We start from the raw sequence: 18,687 nt of genomic DNA on the forward strand, positions 1-18,687 counted from the left end.
GGTGTTCCACCCTACCGCCAGGTCCCACTTGGCACAGGCTCCAGGAAGAGGCCTGGGGAGGTCAGGGCAGAGGCCTGTCTGCCTTTGATGGATGGTGATGAAGAAATGTCTGGCACTTGGCTTCCCTGTGGGGGAAGTGAGGCTGCCCTTCTCCCCCACATTCCTGCGGGACTGCTTAGGAAGGTGCGAGGTGGCTGGAGCTGGGAAAGGAGGACTCGGGATCCAGCTCAGACTTGATTATTTTTGACGGGTTATCATGTAGTGCAGATTGTCCTCCAGCTTGATAGGTGATCTGCATCTCTCTGGAATGGTGGAATTAGAGGCCTCCATCACTGCGAGTTCAGTGTGAGAGCAGGAAACGGGGCTTCATGAATACTAGGCAAGCGTTCAGCCAACTGCCAGGGCATGTCCAGCCCTCCTGAGGGGCAGGGGGTGAAGTCACATTTGCCTACCCGGACACAGGGAATGGAGTGTAGGGAAGAGGAAGAACCCCATTCCCACGCCACAACTGAGTCTCGAAGGCACCCCTAATGGCCAGTCTAATGGCCCAACAGGTAACGGCGCTCCTTCGGTGGAAGGAGAGGAGTGAATCCTGAAAGTTGTCCTCCATCTAAACGCAGTGGATTGTGTGAGCCTGCCCCCTACAACACACACAAAACAAGTTAAAAAAAAAAAAAACAAACAAACAAAGTAATATCTGAAACAAAACAAAAGGCTCCATGAGGAGCCAGAGAGATGATGGCTCAGTGGTTAGCAGCACTGGCTAATGATGGCCCCCACACACACTGAAAAGGCCCATTTCTCTTGAGAATGTCCTTGCTGGTGTGGGGAGAGAGCGGAGGGGCGGCAGGGCTGGCTCAGCAGTTAAGAGCACTGGCTGCTCTTGCAGACGACCCGGGTTTAGCTCCCAGCACCCACGTGGTGACTCACAACCACCTGTCACTGCAGCTCCGGAAGATTCATTGCCCTTTTCTGGTCTCTGTACCAGGGCACCAGACATAACACATGTGCACAGACATACAAACAGGCAAAACTCAATACACACAAAATAAATCTAGAGCCAGGCAGTGGTGGCGCACGCCTTTAATCCCAGCACTTGGGAGGCAGAGGCAGGTGGATCTCTGTGAGTCTGAGGTCAGCCTGGGCTACAGAGTGAGTTCTAGGACAACCAGGGCTACACAGAGAAACCCTGTCTTGAAAAAGCCAAAACCAAAACAAAACTTAAAAAATGTCTTTGTAAACCTCGAACTCACTATGTGACCAAGGATGACCTTGAATTTACAATCTTCCTGCCTCCACCTCCAAGACAGAACCCAGAGTTTGATGCACCACAGGGAAGCCCTCTATCAGCTGAACCACATCCCCCAACCTCTTTATTAGACCTTTTTTGAGACAAGGTCTTGGGCTGGCTTGGAATGTAGCCCAGTGTGGCCTTACCCTCCCAGCAATCCTCCTGATTCGGCCTCGGAAATGTTGGGATTACAGGTGTGAGCCATCATCTAGGGCCAGTTTATTTTTTTGAGATGAGCTTATTAAGTTGTCCAGGCTGGCCTTGAACCTTTGATGTTCCTGTGTCGGCCTCAGTAAGTGGCTAGGAGTACAGGCCTGCCTCTTTTTAATTTTTAACACCAACAAACTCAACCTATGTAAACCTATGTAAACAAAAGTTCAGTTGGGACTCTTAAAAGTTTAGCACTGCTGGGAAATTCTGTGGTCTCTTCGATTAAAAGTGTAAAATTTGTAACCACAACAAAAAAGAAACAAAGTTGAAGGCAACTCTTTTGGAAGAAAGAACACGACTGTTTCCCGGCAACCCCCTTCCCCGCAAGAAGAGACTGTTCATAGGAAGAAAGACTTTAATGGTTTTCGCTCATAGGAGAAGCAAGGCATGGAGACCACAGCCTTTCTTCTCCCCGGTGCAAGGTCTGCGGGGTGGGGTGGGGTGGGAGTGAGGGGGGTATTTGTGACCCGTGGCTGCTCACCTCCTGTAAATGCCTGCCTAGAGTCTCTTTTTCAGTGTCCCTCAGGTGGCGCTTTCCCTCCCTATAAAAGTTACAGTGGAGCAGAGTTGAGGGAGGACAAGGAGTCGCCTTCCCAACCTTGGCAGCTGAGTAAGGGTGGGACAGGGGACGTGTGCTGCTGCGAGTGTGCCACTGGGCGTGACTGTGGATTTCAGTCAGCCCTGTGAGTTTCAGGGGGTCCCCTCCAGGCCCTGCCATCTCCATCCTCCTCTCAGAGGTCACAGCCGGTGGCTGCTGGGACGCAGCTCAGGTCCTAATCTTTCTGCCGCGGTCCGGCTGCTGTGGGAGCGGTGGGAGCCGGGCGCCTCTGTCATCTCCGGCACAGGGAAGGGAGGAGATGAGAGGGGCGGCAGGAGCAGTAGGTCAGCCTCTTGTGCTACACCCCCGCTCCCCCAGGAGCCAGTAGGTCCGAACCTTGCCTTTGCCCTGGAAGAACAAAAAGAGGCGGCTGGGTAGGGAACGGCACATCTACTTGCCCAAGTCACTTGAGACCCTTAAGGGTGGGAGTGGCCTTGGGATCCTCTGGGGTCTAGAGCGATTCCTCTTCTACCTTCATTTCCACATCCCCTCGAAGCTCCAGCTCGAAACCCTCGAACTCCTCCAGCACGGCCTTGGTCTCAGAAGACAAGTGGATCCTGAGGGCTGGAGAGGACAGAGGAAGTTGAGGAGTGCCCGGGTGGGAGCAGCAGGGCGCGGGGGCGGGGGGGGCAGGCGGATAAGACTGGGAATGTGGGCTGGATAGCAATGGCTTCCTTTAGCTCAGGAAGTCCTGGACTGTCCTTGTAAAGTGTGACTACATAATCTGGGTTCTCTACAAGAGCAGTATGTGCTCTTAACTGCTGAGCCAACACTCTGGCCCTTCCACGCCCTCTTCGCCTCTCTTTTGAGATAAGATCTCCTTACTTAAACTGACTTTTACCTCCTGATCTTCCTGCCTCCACCCCCATGTGCTGGGGTGACAGGCAAACATCAAGTCTGGTTTATGTGGTGTCAGGGATTGAACCCAGGGCTTTCTGCTGTTAGGCAAGCACTCTAAGGACTAAGTTACACTCTCAGCTCGCTGGACATCCCCATCCCCCATCCCCCCCCCCCCCCCCCGCCAGAGTTTCTCTGTGTAGTTTTGGTGCCTGTCCTGGAACTCACTCTGTAGACCAGGCTGGCCTCAAACTCACAGAGATCCGCCTGGCTCTGCCTCCCGAGTGCTGGGATTAAAGGCGTGCACTACCGCCACCCGGCTCACTGGATATCTTTTAAGCCATCAGTTGGCAGATGAGATGCAAGGCTACCATACTGCACCTATGGATTACAGAGCATCTCCGTGACTGTGGAAAACACTATCGCACAACATTGCTTTTGAGACTCAACCAGCTCCCGAAGGGGTGCACAGCACTGGTTAGGAACCCACACTGCAGATGCTACCCTACCTCTAACTGCAGAGGGGCTCAGCTTGGACTCCTCAGGTAACTAAGATAAACAGGCACCAGAACTACACAGAGAAACCCCGTCTCCCTAGTCTGTAAAAGGCTGACAGCGACCATGCTCATTTCAAAGGGTGGGTGCTGTATGGAGTTAACCCCACTCTCATTCACCTGGCTTAGATTTCCAGCACCTCAAATAAGCAGATAAAGCACCTGCAAAGTATCTGGACACAGTGTGGCACATCTGGACACAATGTGGCACATCTGGACACAGTGTGGCACACAGGAAACATTATGTCAGTTGTTGTGATCCATTACTCGACTCAGTATTTTGTGTGTGTGTGTGTGTGTCTGCCGTGCACACACACGGCAGTGTGCATACATGTGCACACACGTGGAGGCAGAGGTGAATTTTGGATTCCCTGTCACTCTCCACTTTGACACAGGGGCTCACTGAGTGTGAGCCTTACTGTGGCGATCCCTGTTTGGGCTACACTTGGCTGGCCGTGAACTCCGGGAATCTACCTGTTTCCGTCCCTCCCGGCAGTGCTGGGGTTACAGGCTCTAGTGCCCATCTGGGGATCCAAACTCGAATCCTCAGGATTGAACAGCAAGCATTGTGCCCAGTGAGCCATCTCCAGATGCCCTCCTCCACTACTACACACACATCGTTTTTGTGAAATGTAGTTTCACTCTACTGGAGACAAGGCTAGCCTGAAACTTGGAATCCTCCTGCCCCGGCCTCCCCAGTGCTGGGATGTTAGGAATGCACCACCTGCAGGGAGACTCTCTTTTTATGGCAGGAGGTCAGTGAGGCCCCACTGTTCCCACATTCTTTCTGAAGCCACTCTGACCTGTGTCTTCATGGCATCCTGTGTTGCTGACCCACTTCTGAGAATGTGCTCTGTGAAAAATGATCTAAGAGTGAAGTTCTTTCCACATCAGCCCCAAGCATAGGTGCAAACATTAGCAGCTGGACAGGACTTCTTTGGGCTTTGGGTCAGGTGAGGGTCACATGGCCTTCTCAGTTCGCCCAACCTGGAGGTAGGGAGTTGCTGGATAACTATTTACTTAATTGAATTGTGTCAAATACAGCAGGGGATTGTCTGTAATTCTAGCACTTGGGAGGCTGGGGGTGGGGGGAGCGACTGGGGTCAGCCCAGACTTCATAGCAAAATAACAAAACCAAACCAAAGACATCTGGGCAAGGCGGTACAATCCTGTGACCTCAGCGCTCAGGTGAGGGCCAGAGGATCGGGACTCAAGTCAGCCTTGGCAACTTGAGATACTATTCACAAACAACAAACACCCAGCAGGCAAAAATAGAGGGAACCAGAGGCAAGATCAAGGGGCGGGGTGGAAACAAGCATTTATTAGATGCCTACTGTCTACCCAGAGCTGTGCTAGATCTTTTACAGCCCGCAAACAGGAATGCTATATGTAGAAGTAACTGAGGCCCAGAAAAGATGAATGACAACTTCATACTGCCTTCTCTCGTACGTCTTTACATTGTAAACTACATTTACTTATGTGTCGTGGGTGGAGAGGACATTTTTGGACATCGTGTGTGTGTGTGTGGGGGGGGGTATTTTTTGTTGTTGTTTGTTTTTTGGTTTTTTTTTTCTTCGAGACAAGGTTTCTCTGTGTAGTTTTGGCGCCTGTCCTGAATCTCACTCTGTAGACCAGGCTGTTTTTTGTTTTGTTTTCAAGACAGTGTCTCACTAGGTAGCTCTGGCTGTCCTGAAACTCACTGAATAGATCAGATTGGCCTTGAACTCAGATATCTGCCTGTCTCTGCCTCCTGAGTACTGGGACTAAAGATGTTGTGCTCCAACACTCCTGGCATATTGTGATATTTATTTATTTATTTGGTTTTTCGAGACAGGGTTTCTCTGTGTAGTTTTGGTGGCTGTCCTGGAACTCGCTCTGTAGACCAGGCTGGCCTCAAACTCACAGAGATCCGCCTGGCTCTGCCTCCCGAGTGCTGGGATTAAAGGCATGCACCACCACTGCCTGGCTCCCTTTTGGTTTTTTTGAGATAGGGTTTCTCTGTGTAGCCTTGGCTGTCCCAGAATTTACTCTGTAGACCAGGCTGGCCTTGAATTCACAGAGATCCACCTGCCTCTGCGTCCTGAGTGCTGGGATTAAAGGCATGCACCACCACTGCCTGACCTTATTCATCTATTGTATGTGTATATATGTATGTGGGTATGTGGTGAGTATATGGAGGTCAGAGGGACAACTTGTGAGAATCCATTCTCCCCTGGTACCATGTGAGTCTCAAGGCTCAACCTCAGGTCATCAGGCTTGGCCAGCAAGCACCTTAACTCACTGAGCATCTCACCAGCAAAACACCTATTTTTGTGGGTATATGAGCACATTCAATACTTTATTATTATAAAATGGACTTTGTTTTCCAGGCTGGTGGCTTAGGCCTGTAATCCCAGCTACTTAGAGACTACAGCAAGAAAATTATAAGTTCAAGACCAGCCTGAAGACCAGCCTGAGCAACTTAATGAGATCCACATTCAAATAAAGAATATAAATATCTTCTATCACATACCTCAGTGTCAGGGCACTTGTTAAGTCTCTAATGCCACACACAGAGGGAAAAGGGGATTGTGTTAGATTGCGTTGCTCAGTTGTAGGCTAAAGAAAGTGCCTTGAAAACAATTCAGGTACCTAATTACGCTATGATGTTCATAGGTAAGGTTGGTTTAGTGCATTTTCAATCCACTGTGTTCTCTCTCTCTCTCTCTCTCTCTCTCTCTCTCACACACACACACACACACACACACACACACAGCAACAGCCTAGACTTACAATGTGGGGGATATGTGTGTTATGAAAAGGCAGTGTGGGAGGAGAGAAAGCTGGAGCTAGCTGAGAAACTAGGTAGGCATAAGCAGCAGGAAGCCTTTGCCAGCCGCCTTTCTCATTCCCTCTGGGAGGGACATTCTACTACCTTCTCCATTGGACTCCATTCTTGAAGCTGTGTTGACTGTGTCTCCAAAGAGGCAGTATCGGGGCATCTTCAGCCCAACAACACCAGCACACACGGGACCTGGGCGGGGGAAAAGAAGCCCAGGGATGTTAGAGGAGGCAGGTGGGCACTCCAGGGGAGGTAGGAGTTGTGGTCCCAGGATGTGTAAGGAAAGGCAGGGCATAAGGGGACTAGAAGCAAGGACCACCGCTCGTTCCCTAGTTTTAGCCTCTTGGATCTGACTCGGAAGCCTTCTGCGGGCTGACCTGTGTGGATGCCAATGCGCAAGCGCAGCTGCTCCTGGGGCCTATGGCGGATGCGGAAGGAGCGTACAGCATCCAGCAGGGCAAGCGCCATGCGGGCCACCTCTCGGGCGTGGAGCTGTCCATTCCGTACTGGGAGACCTGACACCACCATGTAAGCATCACCAATGGTCTCCACCTGCGGGGCGGGGCGTGAGAATGAGGGACAGGAGGACTGGGGCTTTCCCTGTGCTGGTGAGTCTGCCGATCCATGCTCACTGTCTGTCATTCTGTCCCTATCAACCCGCCTGCCACTGTACTCATCCTCCATCCCCAGTTTCTCTGTCTGTTCCTGGGTCCCCTGTGTCTCTTTGCCCATGTCCTTGGTCTTTGTTTTCTTTTGGTTTTTTGAGACAGGGTTTCTCTGTGTAGCTCTCTCTGTCTTGGAACTCCCTCCGTAGACCAGGCTGGCCTTGAACTCACAGAGACATGCCCGCCTCTGCCTCCCGAGTTCTGGGATTAAAGGCATGACCATTGTCTGGCCTTTTTTTTTTTTTTTCCTCCATCCAGTGTACCCCTCTGAACATTTTTCTGACTCTGTCCACGTCTGCCTGTCCTTCCTCACACCCTCACCTTGTACACATCAAAGTTGTCTATGACAGCATCAAAACAGGTATACAGATCATTGAGCAGGGTCACCACCTGGAAGGCAAGGGACGCCAAGAGAAATGGGGAATGTGGGTCCCCACCAGGGACAAATGGGGAGTGCTAACCAGAGGGCCAAGCTGACCCTACCTGGCCCGTGGCTGAACCCCACTTACCTGCATGGGTGTGCTCTCTGCCGAAAGCGCCGTGAAGCCCACGATATCGCTGAAGTAGATGGTGACGCTGTCAAAGGCCTCTGCCTGGACTGTCTCGCCTCTCTTCAGCTGCTCAGCCACAGAGCTGAGGGGTGAGGGCGGGTAGAGACCGGAAGGTGAGGTGGGGTCCCCAGGGAGTGGGCTGCGTGATCGTGTGCATGTGCGTGTGCGTGCGTGCGTGCGTGCGTGCGTGCAGGCGTGGGACTGCTCGCACCCACAGCCCAGCACTCACTGAGGCAGAATCTGGTAGAGCAAGGCCTCAGCTTTGCGCTTCTCTTCCAGGTAAGCCTGTGTTCTCTCCTCTACCAGTTCCTCCAGGTTGTTCGCATACTGCTCCATGCGTGACAGCAGGTTGTCCAGGATGTTGCTGCTATTCTCCCTGAGGGCCGTGGGGCACGTGGGGGCACGGATGAGATGATTGGTCCTGCCTGGCAGTGCCCACATTCAGGCACTGACCACTTTTTCTTCCCCCTTTGAGACAGGGTCTCTCTAAACAGTCCTAGCTGTTTTTAGAACTTGCCATGTAGACGAGGCTGGCCTCGAACCCACAGACATCCACCTGCCTCTGAGCTGAGCTGATATCTTATTTATCCTTATTGAACACAAGTGTTGGAAGGAGGTGGAGAGGAAGTGAGTCAGGATGAGTTGAGGGCAGTGATGGGCGCACAGGCAGCCAAGAGACGAGTCTGGGAGACTAGGTAGGTCCCAGTGGGCCGGAGGGAAGGGCTGGGGTAGGGACTTTGAGTAGGATTGAGACTAAGCGGGGAGGTGGGAAGAGGCTGGGGAATCTGGACCATCTACGCTTACTTATCGTAAGTCTGGGGGTCAGTGTAGGGCTGAGGGGCAGGAAGGGTGTGGAGTGTCAGTGCTGGCAGAGGAAAGAACTGTGCATGGTAGAGAGCTGTGAGGACAGCCGAGTTATACACATATGCAGATGCCTGTGAGGCTGTGATGGGCTGCGGTGGGCTCCCGCTGCCACTGTGGAAACGGATTCCAGGCCGGCTTTATGGTGGCAGTGGTGGGAAGAGACCACTAACTTGTTAAACTTCCGTAGCGCCAGGCGGATCTGCTGGAAGGGTGGCCGCTCCTGGGGGTCCTCTGCCCAGCACCTCTGCATCAGCTGCCCCAGTTCCTCTAGGTGGCTCTGCAGAGCCATGGAGGGCCGGAATGGGGGCTGCTCCCCCCGAGTCACACGCTCAATGATCTCTGTGTGGGAAGGGGTATGCACTGAAGAGTGGTATTATCAAGGGCCTAGCTGGGCAACCAGCTGGGGCAGGTGGGACAAGTCCAGACCCAGAGCACAGAGTGGACTGGTCACTGTCAGCCATGGAGCAAAGGACAGTGGTTGACTCCCCACTCCAGAAGGAAGGGTAAGGGTGGTTGCAGGGGTTCCCTCTCTGGGGGTGGGTTAGTCAAGATTGGCTGGGGTATAGGCCACATAATCCTCACCTTTTGGGCTGAGGTCCAAACCTTCCACATGGAAGACCCCGCTCCTGAGGGCAATCTCCTGAAGGATGATGCCAAAGCTGTATACGTCACCAGCTTGGGAGCCACGGGCAGGCGGGGAAGCCATTCTCAGGAGCTCAGGTGCGGTCCACAATTTTTCTGTGGACCAGAGGTGAGGAGTCAGAGAAGGAGAGGCCCCAAAGCTAAAGGATAAGGTACTTTACATTCTGATAGGAAAACTAGCAGACGACTATCATATCTCATGGGTAATAAATGCAATAATAAAAGTAAGAAAGCATGGTCCGATCATGCTGAGAGAAGAAAGCATCGGACAGTTTAAGATTAGCTGGGAACAAGGCAGCGGCTAGTCCTCCTGTGGACACTGCACGGCGCCGAGAACCAGAGGACTAGAGACCACTTAGTCTGACCTCTTTAACCAATGAAGGTTGAGCCTGGAGGTGAGAGATGTACCCACGCCAAACAGAGGCTCGGCCTCACTTGCCCTTCTCAGCTGTGTTGGCAGCAAAAGCCTAGGGGTCAAGGGTCAGGCTCACTGGCAAAGAGGGTGTGTCCTTGCTCTGGCTCCGGGTCTCTGAAGCTCTCGAGCCCATAGTCCGTGATCTTCAACACAAAGCGCCCATCTACCACGCAGTTGGACGACTTGAGGTTCCCATGGGAACAAATGGCCCCGTTGTGTAGAAAGAGCATCCCCTGGGAAATTTAGGAAGGCAGAGGGCTTGGGCACGAATGTGACTTCCAACCGTGCCCAGCCCTTGCCTGGCATCCAGCGAGTTCCTCTGGACTCACCTTGACAATGTCATTGGTGAGTGAGTACCGAAACATCCAGTCCAGAGTTATACTCTCATTCTCTAGAATGTCCTGCTGGGGCAGCAAGAGTCAGAACCCCCTGGGCATAGGAGGAGGGCACAAGGGAGCTACTGGTATAAACTGGTATAACAGGACACTTGGATTCACTCTAGTGCCATTACCATGCCTGCCCCCCCCCGATACTCCCTCCTCCCCACTCCCATTTACAGAGAGGGCCGAGAAAAGCCAGAAAGAGGGAGGCTTGTCTGGGCTCATATGGTCAGCGGGGTAAGAGCCAAGTCTCCTGACACACATACCCCCTTGTTCCACTCACCTGTAGGCTCCCACGGGGACAGTACTCTGTGAGGATACAGATGTTCGGGGGGTCGGTACAGGCACCCACAAACCTGGTCAAGTGTTCATTCTGCACATCTCGCATCTGCAGGTTTGGGAGGGCGTCAGGGCCCTTGGCAGAGGCTTCACGCCTCACCAAGTCACGTGTTTGCTAACATGTCCTTGCTCAGCATCTGCTCCCTAACCTCTCCTCCTCCAGGCTGTCTGCCTGTGGGGACAACACATCTGGACCCTGACAGACCCAGTGATCGCTCGTAACTGATCTCCTTCTTCCTACCCACAAGACTCAAGGGCCCATCCCAGATCTACAGATCCCTCCATAATCAGTTGTTGGCCAACTCTCTTGGAGTACCCATGGGTCCCTTCCCAGACCACGGCCTCACTCCTCTACGTTACATGCTTAAGTTCAAACAGGACTTTTCGTGTCAGCTCAATGCGTTTCCGGTTCACATGTTTCACAGCCACGAGGTTGCCCTGGGCAAGAAATGGAGACGTGTTGTGCAGGGTATGGCCTGAGACACCCCCCTCCCCAACTGCTTCTGAAAGCCCGTCCATGACCCCAGGTCCTTACCTCGTTCTAAAAGCCCACCCCTGTCCTCCGGTGACCCGCCTCAGAACCACCTCTTAGTTCTCAGAGCACACTGGGATCCACCTGGGTCCCAAGGATCAACAGTCTTTCTTTCTCCAGACCTACCTTATAGTATGCTGTCTTGGCAAAGACTTGGAACTGGCCCTCTGTGGTCAGAAGGGAGCCGTAATTGGAACCTCGCTGCAGAGAGGAACAACAGACTGCGTGGTCAGCCCCGGGGGCCAGTCTGCATCTCAGAAATCTTAGATTCAATCACACTGCCCCTTATCTGCGTCACCCTCCTGAGGAGATGGGGGTATCACCTTTAGCCCAGGCTGCCCTGGAACTCCAGCAATGTTACTGCCTCAGCCTCCCAAGCTAGGATTACAGGTGTGAGCCACCGAGGCTAGCTCTCACCCTCCTTTATGTAGTATGTTAGACTCATGGCTGTGTATTCACTTAGACCTTTGACCTTTGAAATAGCCTGGTCAGGGAGGCTGTAGCTGCAACCCTCATCTGAGACAATGTCAGAGACAGCAGGTGAAGGCAGAGCTGGGCGTAGACTTCTTTTGTTCAGTTTCGCTTTTATTATTATTTTTAATTATTTAATTAATTAATTAATTATTTTTGAGACAGTTTCTTTGTGTAGCCTTGGCTGTCCTGGATCTCACTCTGTAGACCAGGCTGGCCTTCAACTCACAGAGATTGCCTGCCTCTGCCTCCCGAGTGCTGGATTAAAGGCATGAGCACCACCACCACCACCACCACCACCACCACCACCACCACCACCACCACCGGATTTGGTTTTCTAAGACAGAGGGTCCCATTCTGTAGCACAGGCTAGCCTCAGGCCTGAAGCAATCTTCCTGTCTTAACTTCCCAAGTCCTGATTCCAGGTGAGAGTCCAGCTTAAGATCACCTTCTACTTCCTCATCAGGCATCACCCTCGGTACTCAAATAGTCCCATCCTCCGGAGACAACAGTGTCCTCACCGCGCTCAGGGACAGCCGGCTGCCAGCGCTCCGAAGATGCCTCTCCAGGCTGCTGGGCTGCAAATCCTCCCAGCGCACACGCCACAGCTCCGAGGCCAGCTCCTTCTCCAGCTGCATCTTCCTGGGATGTGAAGCCTGCATCTGAGCCGCTGGCCCAGGGGGGTGCACAGCAGCCCCGCAGAGCCCTGGGACCTTTCCCGTGCTGAGAGGTGAGTGAGGGAGTCCTGTTCTCTGAGCTAAGAGTTGGGAGGCCTGGGGCCTGAGGGAAAGTCTACCTCACAGGAGAGTCAGATAGTCACTTCAGTTTCTTCTTTTGGAAATTGGAGGCCTCTATATTGACTTTTACTTCATTCTTTTTTTTTTTTTTTTTTTTTTTTTGAGACAGGTCTCACAATGGAGCCCTGGCTGTCCTAGAGCTCACTCTGTAGACCAGGTTGGCCTCAAACTCAAAGAGATCCACCTGCCTCTGCCTCCTGAGTGCTAGGATTAAAGCGTGCACTACCACACCCAGCTTCTACTTCATTCTTGGGTTTTTTTTTTTTTTTTTTTTTTTTTTTTTTTTTTTTTTTTTTTGAGAGAGGGTTTCTCTGTGTAACAGTCCTGGCTGTGCTGGAGCTTCCTTTGTAGTCCAGGCTGGCCTAGAACTCACAGAGATCTGCCTGCCTCTTCTTCTTGAGTGTTGGGATTAAAGAATTCCCCACCAGTGCCCGGCTACGTCATTCTCAGTTATTACAAGGATGAAATGGTGTCTTGAGTGTGTAAGTGCCTGGTACACAGTTTGTGCTCAGTCAGCACGCTCTCTTCCCTCTCTTTCCTGTTTCCTTATCCTGCCCTGGACTTCCATTTCCACAGGCACTGGAGGGCAGGAGTGGCTCGCTCAGCTCACCCCTCTTTTCCAGTTCAGGGTCATCACCCGGCCCACAGCAGGGTTCATCACTCAGGGCCAACTGCTTTGGGCCAGTACCTGAAGGTTTTGAACTGCTTTCCATCTGGCCTCAGCAAAAGATGGGGGTTCCACATCAATATCCCCGCTGCTGTGACGCCATTCTCAACTTCTCTGTTCCCTCTGAGTTCCTAGATAGGGCTTTGTAGCCATCACCCGACCTGAACCAACCTGACTGCTCCACCCTTCCCAGACTCCAGTCTGGAGCTTCTGCCTCCTCCCCGAGGGAATGAAATAAGTACTCTTTTCCCGGGTGAGGCTCCTTCCCGGGCCTGTTCTCCTCCTGCTCCCTTCTCTGTGCTCCCAAGTCTCCCCAGCCTCACCTAGTCCCTAACTTACCTGTATATGAAGAAGGACACAATCAGAAAGCTAATGAGAGAGAGGCTGCCCACCAGCGCCAGACCTCCAGTGTGGAAAAGTGGTCTGTGGGAGGGTCCATGTTGTAGAAGAGAGACAGGGGTTAGACAACAGGGGAGGGAATCGTCTAATAGTCTAACAGATGACAAATGAAGGGAGTTTCAGAAGGCCTCCAGCTCCCCAGGGAGCAGCCAGTGCCTCCACAACAGGACTTCGGGAGCACGGGCCAGTCACCTTGGTTGCAGGCGGGGTCCTCATTGTCAAAGCCACACTTCGGGATGTCAGGGGGTGGGTATCCCAGCGGCCAGTATAATTTGCGTTCTGGCACAGCCATCAGCTCCTGGGAAGTCCCATTATAGTTCAGGACGACCTGAGGAAGATCCGGAGTGGTGAGTGCCCGTAGCCTCGGAACCATCTTGCCTCCTGCTTCTCAATCTCTTGTTTCTAGGACCTGTCTCTGGGCGACCAACTACTCACCAGGATCCTGCTGGGACTATCCAGAGAGTTCAAATCTATGCCCAAAGCATTAAGGGGCAAAAAAACTTGAACATTAAAAGGCTTTGCAGAGAAGTACCCGTAGGAAATCCCATTGGAAACCCCAACTGTGTACTCAGGAAGTTTGGCATTGGTTGCAAGACAGAAACACCTCAGTCTACACTTGCAGGACTAATCCCTGTATGTCTCTTTCAGGCCTTCACTGGTAGATCTGATTCTCGGTGCCTTTGACCTCTGTCCCTGCTGTATTTACAGAGGGGCACACATGCCTTCTTCTTGGCTCTGAGTACCTGTCTCTGCTAGGATGGGGTCCCAGCTGTCGTAGGAACTCCTCAAGGGAAGGATTCTGTTCTCTCTTCAGACCCGGAGTTCCCTGTGCATCCTGATCATTTTGGTTGCTCCCTAGACTGAGGAGTTGAGCCTGCCTTATCCAGTATTCTCATACCTGGCAGGGATGCTGGGGAGGGGGGAGGCGGGGAGGAGGGGAGGAGGGAGGAGGATGAGACACCATTCCTGCCTGGCACTGTCTTCTTGGTGCATGCATGAACTTACTCTGAAGGCGCCTGTGTCTGGATCCATATCCCAGAGGGAGAAGTCGGTCTCCCGATCTCCATTGCTATCAATTTTCAGGTATCCTGTCACACCTAAGGACAGGGGAGGAAAGCTGTGTTCTGAAAGAATGGAGGTTCAGAGACACCTCACTTCATCCCAACCATCTCTCTCTCTCAAGATAGAGACAGAGACGTAGACACAAATATGGATACATGCGTAATGGTGAAAAGTTCAGCTATGTTGGCGGTAGGAGTGGCAGGTTAGGCACACAGAATTTTATGGAACTTAGGAGACTGGCTGGATAGCAGGCTTTTTGTGGTCTCCTGCTGGGGCACCTGGGGCTCCCTCTCACTTCCACCCCCAAAGCAGCCCATTCCAGTCAATTCTAGGCCCTGACCTTGGAAGCTTCGGTTCCACATCCGCTGAGTGATGTCCTCCCCGTCAGTGACAGTTCCCCCCTGTGCCAGAGTCTCTGTCACTGCCCGGACATAGAGCAGGAGCCCATCATGGAAGGATGCTGGGATGATATTCTCCTGTAGAAGCAAGCAGAGCTCAGACAGGGCAGAGAGGGACAAAGTGTAGTGCTGTGGGTAGGGAACTGGGAGGATACTGGGAGCTTGGAAGAGGGTACGGAAAACAGCCATATTCCACAGAGATGTGACGCTTAACAGATACGTTTGCATCTACCATTGCTCCCCACTCGGAGTCATGTTAGGTAGATAGGGCAGGAGATATCATTCCCACTTCCCTGATGAGGACTTTAGGTTCGAGGGTTGAATTTGCCGCTGTCTCCCCCCACCATCAAAAGAGAAACAAATGACAGGAAGAAGGGGAGATGGGATAATGGAATGCCTGAGAGCAGAGCCATGAATTAGGGTCTGGAGATCCACACTGGCGGTCCCTAGGACCTCCTCTTACCAGGCCATCCTCTATGGTGAAGTTGAACTGCTTGTCAGCCAAGAGTTTTAGCTGCTTCAGAAAGGCCAGGTACTCAGGATTATCCGGCTCTTTGTAAGTAATGATTTTGGCAGCCTGAGGAAGGAATCAGTGAAAAGGGGAGTCCTAGGAGTTGACCCTAATCCTCCCGGTATCCTGGGGTCCCAATCATCTGGGGTCCCACCTCCCAGACCAGCCTCTTTGTTTAGGTCAAGATCAAACTGAATGACTGTGTGTGGTAGCACACACCTTTAAACCTAGCACCCAGGAGGCAGAAGCAAGAGAATCTGAATTTAAGGCCAGCCTGGTCTGTATAGTGAGTTCCAGGACAATAACCAGGAATACATAGAGAGACCCTGGCTCAAAACCAATGAACAAAAAACAAAAAAGTAAACAATAAATATTAAATAAGAAAAAGATCAAATTGAACCCTGTGTCCTTTATGAGGTGGCCTCCATGCTTGAGCAAAAGATTCAAGAACTGTCTAGTTCATGGGTCTTTAATATCCTCCTACTTCAGATCCATTCTATTACCTGTTTAGCCTCCTGATTCCGAAGCCCCCAAATCCCATGGAGTTCACTGTACAACTCTCTGACTATCCAAAACCTGTTTTCTGGAATCATTTCAGACATGTAGGGGCATAGTGCCCAGAAACGATGTGTCAACAACCCCAGCACTCACCTGAAAGGCCTGGCAGGCACTGCTGTCCTGCCCATCTCCTCTTTCCCACGGCTTTTGGGGAGCAGGGCCATGAGCACCCTGGAGGCTTTGCCCAAACACATCCAAGTGGAAGAAAACATAGTCCTCCCCAGTCAGGCCGGCATCCATGGCCAGAAGCATCAGGGCCCTGAAGGCGTCCGGAGAACTGCAGATATAGATAACTGGAGGGAAAGAAGGAGAAGCGGGGGGGGGGGGGGGGGGGGGGGGTGGAGAAAGAAGGAAGGAGGGAGAGAGGGAGGGGGAGCACACACGAATGAACACACAAGGCATTGCAAGGGAATTCTGAGTTTGTAGTCTTTAAATGGCACCAACTCCTGGCTCAGTCTGGGCCTTGGCAAGAGACCGTGAAAGATGGGAGAAGAAGGTGTGCAGAGTCGGGAGGGAGAGAGAGGTGGGAGGAGGGAAGAAGGTGGGGGACCAAGAGCGCAGGAAGAATCAGAGAATGGCCAGGGGAAAAAGGAACCCGAGAGCTCGTGTGGGAGCAATAGAAGAAACTGGAGGAGAAAGAACGTGGTAGTGTAGAGCGAAAACAGGAGGAAGAAAAGCCAGGCACCAAGCAGAGGACCTAGTAGCGCTAGAACTAGGCCCTTCCGCGCTTAACTCAGGAAAAGTCCGCGGCAGGAAGGTCACGGGGATACTGGAGGAAAGGGGTGGGGGTGGGGGAGAGGGTAGGAATGCAAACCCGGCGGCGCCGAAGGGTTGTAAGAGAGGGAACTAGAAACCCCGAGGTAGGAAAGTCGTGTTGGGGAAGACTCTAAGAGAAACAGCCAGGAGGATGCCTGGCTCCCAAAGGAGGGAGAAATGCCAGGCCCTGGACAGGCCGGAGAGAAGGCCGCGAGAGCCAGGGGTCCGAGTGGGTGCCCGCCTCACCTCTGCCCTTGCGCCGCACGGCCCGCAGTAGCTTGGTGTAGTGGTCGGGGTCGCCCTCGACGAACTCCTGGTGATGCACTGTGATGTTGAGGCGCTCACGCACCCGCATGTACAGCCCCTCCACTATGAAGAAGCAAGGCCGGTCGTCGCCCAGCCGATCGGCGTAGAGCACCAGCGCCTGGCGCTCCCAGCCCAGCCGTCGATGCAGCGCCGCCACGAAATCGCCCAGCTTGACGTGGCTGGGCCCCGCGCGCGTGGTCAGCGCGTACTCGTTCTTGACCCCGATGCCCAGAGCCGGGGCGCCGGCGGTCAGCAGCGGTACCCGCCAATGCGCGGTGAAGCGCCCCACTGGGGCAGCGGAGTACACGCAGCCGGGGCCCAGGAACATCGCGGGGCTGTGCTCCCACTTGAGGTCCACCGCGGCCAGCGGTGCAGCGGTGTCGGAGCAGACGCCCGCCGCGTTCTCGCTGCTGCCCAGCACCATGCGGACCGTCCAGCCTGGCAGCAAGTCCGGCTGCGCCTTCATCTTCTCGAGAGCCAGTTCCACGGCCGGCCCCACGCGCGCCCACGACCACGGGTATGAGGTGTTGGCCAGCGGCAACACCACGGCCACCGTCAGGTCCCCCGCGTGCCCGCCCCGGAGCAGCAGCAGAGGTGGCAGCAGCAGCAGCGCCCGCAGGCGCGGACGGACGCGTCGGGAGCCGGGCATGGCCTCAGCGAGCGCAACGGCGGCGGGACAGCGCTGTCACCATGTTCTGCTCGCAGTCCTGGGGCTCAGGGGCGAATCGCGAACATCCAGAGAGCCAGAGCAAGAGCGAGGGCCGGGGTGGGTCGCAGGCGCAGCCCCGAGGGCACGCTGCCTGCCGGGGCTGCGACGGTCCGGTCGTCTAGTAAGCGCGCTAAGCGGGGCGCGTCCGGGAGCGGAGGGTGCCTCGGAGCAGGTGGGAGCGAGCGCAGCACCCGAAGGGAGTCGGTGGAGAGCGAGCGAGCGAGCGAGCGATCGAGAGGGTGATCCGGAGAGAGCGAGGCGAGAGGGAGCGCCAGCGAGGAAAGGGGAGTGTGCGCTCGCGCTTGCCCCAGGAGTGTGCCAGAAGGGGCGTCCGGCTGGCTCAAGTCTCCGGCCGTTCCGGAGGCGGGAGGGGGGGACGGGACCACAAGGTCCCCAGCCAGGCAGCGAATCCTCCCCTCCCAGATTCGGTGACAAGAAAGCCCAGGGAGCCAATCCCGGCTCTTTAACGCGGGCTTCCCAGCCTGGGCTACGGCTGGCCCCCACCCAGGCGTGCGCGCGGTTATTGCTGACCCTCTTCCCTCCGCGTTGCCGCTGTGCGAGGTTTCCCTCCCCTGGCAGCACCCGCGGGCGGGGCGCACAGGCCGTGGGGAGAGCAAGGCTGAGGAGGGAGGTGTAAGGAAGCTGCTCCCCGGCCCTGGCGCCCCTCCTGGGGTCTCCTCTCCTACCTGGCTCCTTCTGGGGAAGAGGGAAATAGAGGCTTGTTTGGATCTCGGCCGGAAAAGGTGTGTGTGGCTTGTAGGAGTTTGGGAGGGTTTCTGGAAAAGGCAACCAAGTGGAGGCAAGCCAGAGTCCGGGTTACACAGTCCATCAATGAGTACCTCCCCTTTCTTCTTCGCCGCCTCCCAGATCGCGCAGATTAACAGAGCAAGATGACCAGGTGGGAGGGTGGAGTTAACTCTTTAGTTTCCAAATAGTGATGGAAAGTGGGGACGGGGAGGAGTGGGTGGTTAGAGAAGAGATGTAACATCATTTGAGTGCTTTGTGTAGAAGATTATTAAAATGGGACCTGTGAGGTTGTAGTTGGAAATGAACATGGGAAGAATAATGAAGGCGTGAGGAGTCTGGGGACACCAAACTGCTGGGCTGTTGGGCCGAAGCGCCATGGGATTAGTCTGCCCTCTAATGGTCATCCACATTCATTACTCGTATTGCGCCATCACATTCGCCAGGCTTCAGTCTCAGCAGGATCTAAGGTCAGCAAATACTTCCAGAGGAGCATCTGTGTCAAGTGCCAGTTAAATGCAGACAGCATAACGATGAAATACACACACACACACACACACACACACACACACACACGTTTGTGTGTGTATACATATACATATATACATGT

The 18,687-nt window shown here is 53.7% G+C and overlaps 1 protein-coding gene across 1 annotated transcript; it reads right to left on the bottom strand.

Moving 5' to 3' along the window:
- Nucleotides 1-1,842: 1,842 nt before the first annotated feature.
- On the bottom strand, nt 1,843-17,293 carry Npr1 (natriuretic peptide receptor 1). The gene is given in 23 exon segments (XM_028890833.2): nt 1,843-2,447; nt 2,572-2,663; nt 6,405-6,503; nt 6,689-6,863; nt 7,298-7,366; nt 7,486-7,609; nt 7,757-7,903; nt 8,562-8,730; nt 8,974-9,129; nt 9,525-9,681; nt 9,778-9,849; nt 10,112-10,216; nt 10,528-10,605; nt 10,826-10,900; nt 11,692-11,812; nt 12,974-13,037; nt 13,040-13,057; nt 13,226-13,361; nt 14,039-14,130; nt 14,436-14,571; nt 14,957-15,070; nt 15,656-15,855; nt 16,565-17,293. Coding segments are annotated over 23 exon segments (3,171 nt in total). The 5' UTR covers nt 17,274-17,293; the 3' UTR covers nt 1,843-2,384.
- Between the last annotated feature and the right edge of the window lie 1,394 nt (nt 17,294-18,687).

Source organism: Peromyscus leucopus, chromosome 6 (genome assembly GCF_004664715.2).
Source record: "Peromyscus leucopus breed LL Stock chromosome 6, UCI_PerLeu_2.1, whole genome shotgun sequence".
Classification (NCBI taxonomy): Eukaryota; Metazoa; Chordata; class Mammalia; order Rodentia; family Cricetidae; genus Peromyscus; species Peromyscus leucopus.